General features: G+C 61.9%; 1 protein-coding gene across 1 annotated transcript; it reads left to right on the plus strand.

The window, feature by feature from the left end:
- The first annotated feature begins 10 nt into the window (after positions 1-10).
- Positions 11-1,067, plus strand: RAB3A (RAB3A, member RAS oncogene family). The gene is made up of 3 exons (XM_010562303.1): positions 11-174; positions 315-439; positions 865-1,067. The coding sequence occupies exons 1-3, from the start codon at positions 11-13 to the stop codon at positions 1,053-1,055; spliced, it is 480 nt and encodes a 159-aa protein (XP_010560605.1). The 3' UTR covers positions 1,056-1,067.
- Positions 1,068-1,073: the final 6 nt, after the last annotated feature.

Below are 1,073 nucleotides of genomic sequence, written 5' to 3' on the forward strand. Positions count from 1 at the left end.
GGGGGTTAACATGCCACGTTTCCCACCCCCCCCTCCCCCACTTTGCCCAAACCAGGACACGGCCGGCCAGGAGCGGTACCGCACCATCACCACCGCCTACTACCGCGGTGCCATGGGCTTCATCCTGATGTACGACATCACCAACGAGGAGGCCTTCAACGCCGTGCAGGACTGGTGAGTTCCCTGGGGACATCCCCCCTCACCCCCCAACCATGTTGTTGTCCGTCCCCCCACCACCTTCACGGGCATCCCCCTCCCGGTTCCGTGCTCTGCCCCTCCATCCCGCGTGATTTCCCTCTTTCCCTTCCCCGAAGGTCCACCCAGATCAAGACCTACTCCTGGGATAACGCCCAGGTCCTGCTGGTGGGGAACAAGTGTGACATGGAGGACGAACGTGTCGTCTCCTCGGAGAAGGGCCGCCAGCTTGCTGAGCACCTGGGTGAGTTGGCCGCCCCCCTCCCCGCCCCATCTTCCCACAAATAATTTAATTAGGGGCTTAATTCCCTCGCCGTAATTCTTCTGCTTCAATAGCAGCGGTGACTTGTCACCTAAGGAAAAAAATAAGGTGTAATTAAGCCGTGAGCGCCGGGGTGCGATGGTGGTTTTTATTACAGACCCGTAAACCTGCCGCCGGCTGCGGAGAGGTGCCGGGTGGGGAAAATTGGGTGTCGCTGGGTGGGCGCAGGGGCAGGTTGCAGCCGGGTGGTCTGGGCGTGCGGCACACGCAGCCCTTTCCATCTTTAACGAAGGGAGGAGGAGCCGTGAAAGGTTTCCCAGGTCGGGTGGCTGGATGCAGGGCGGCAGCGGATGGGGTGGGGGTTTGCAGCCCTGATGTCGTTGTCTTGTGTCCCCCCCCCGCCCCAGGTTTTGAATTTTTTGAGGCCAGCGCTAAGGACAACATCAATGTCAAGCAGACCTTCGAGCGGCTGGTGGACATCATCTGCGAGAAGATGTCGGAATCGCTGGACACGGCCGACCCGGCAGTCACCGGCGCCAAGCAGGGCCCCCAGCTCACGGACCAGCAGGCCCCCCCGCACCAGGACTGTGCCTGCTAGGGCCAGCCTCCCCACCCC

Source organism: Haliaeetus leucocephalus, unplaced genomic scaffold, assembly GCF_000737465.1.
Source record: "Haliaeetus leucocephalus isolate CR32 unplaced genomic scaffold, Haliaeetus_leucocephalus-4.0 Scaffold157, whole genome shotgun sequence".
NCBI classification, from domain to species: Eukaryota; Metazoa; Chordata; class Aves; order Accipitriformes; family Accipitridae; genus Haliaeetus; species Haliaeetus leucocephalus.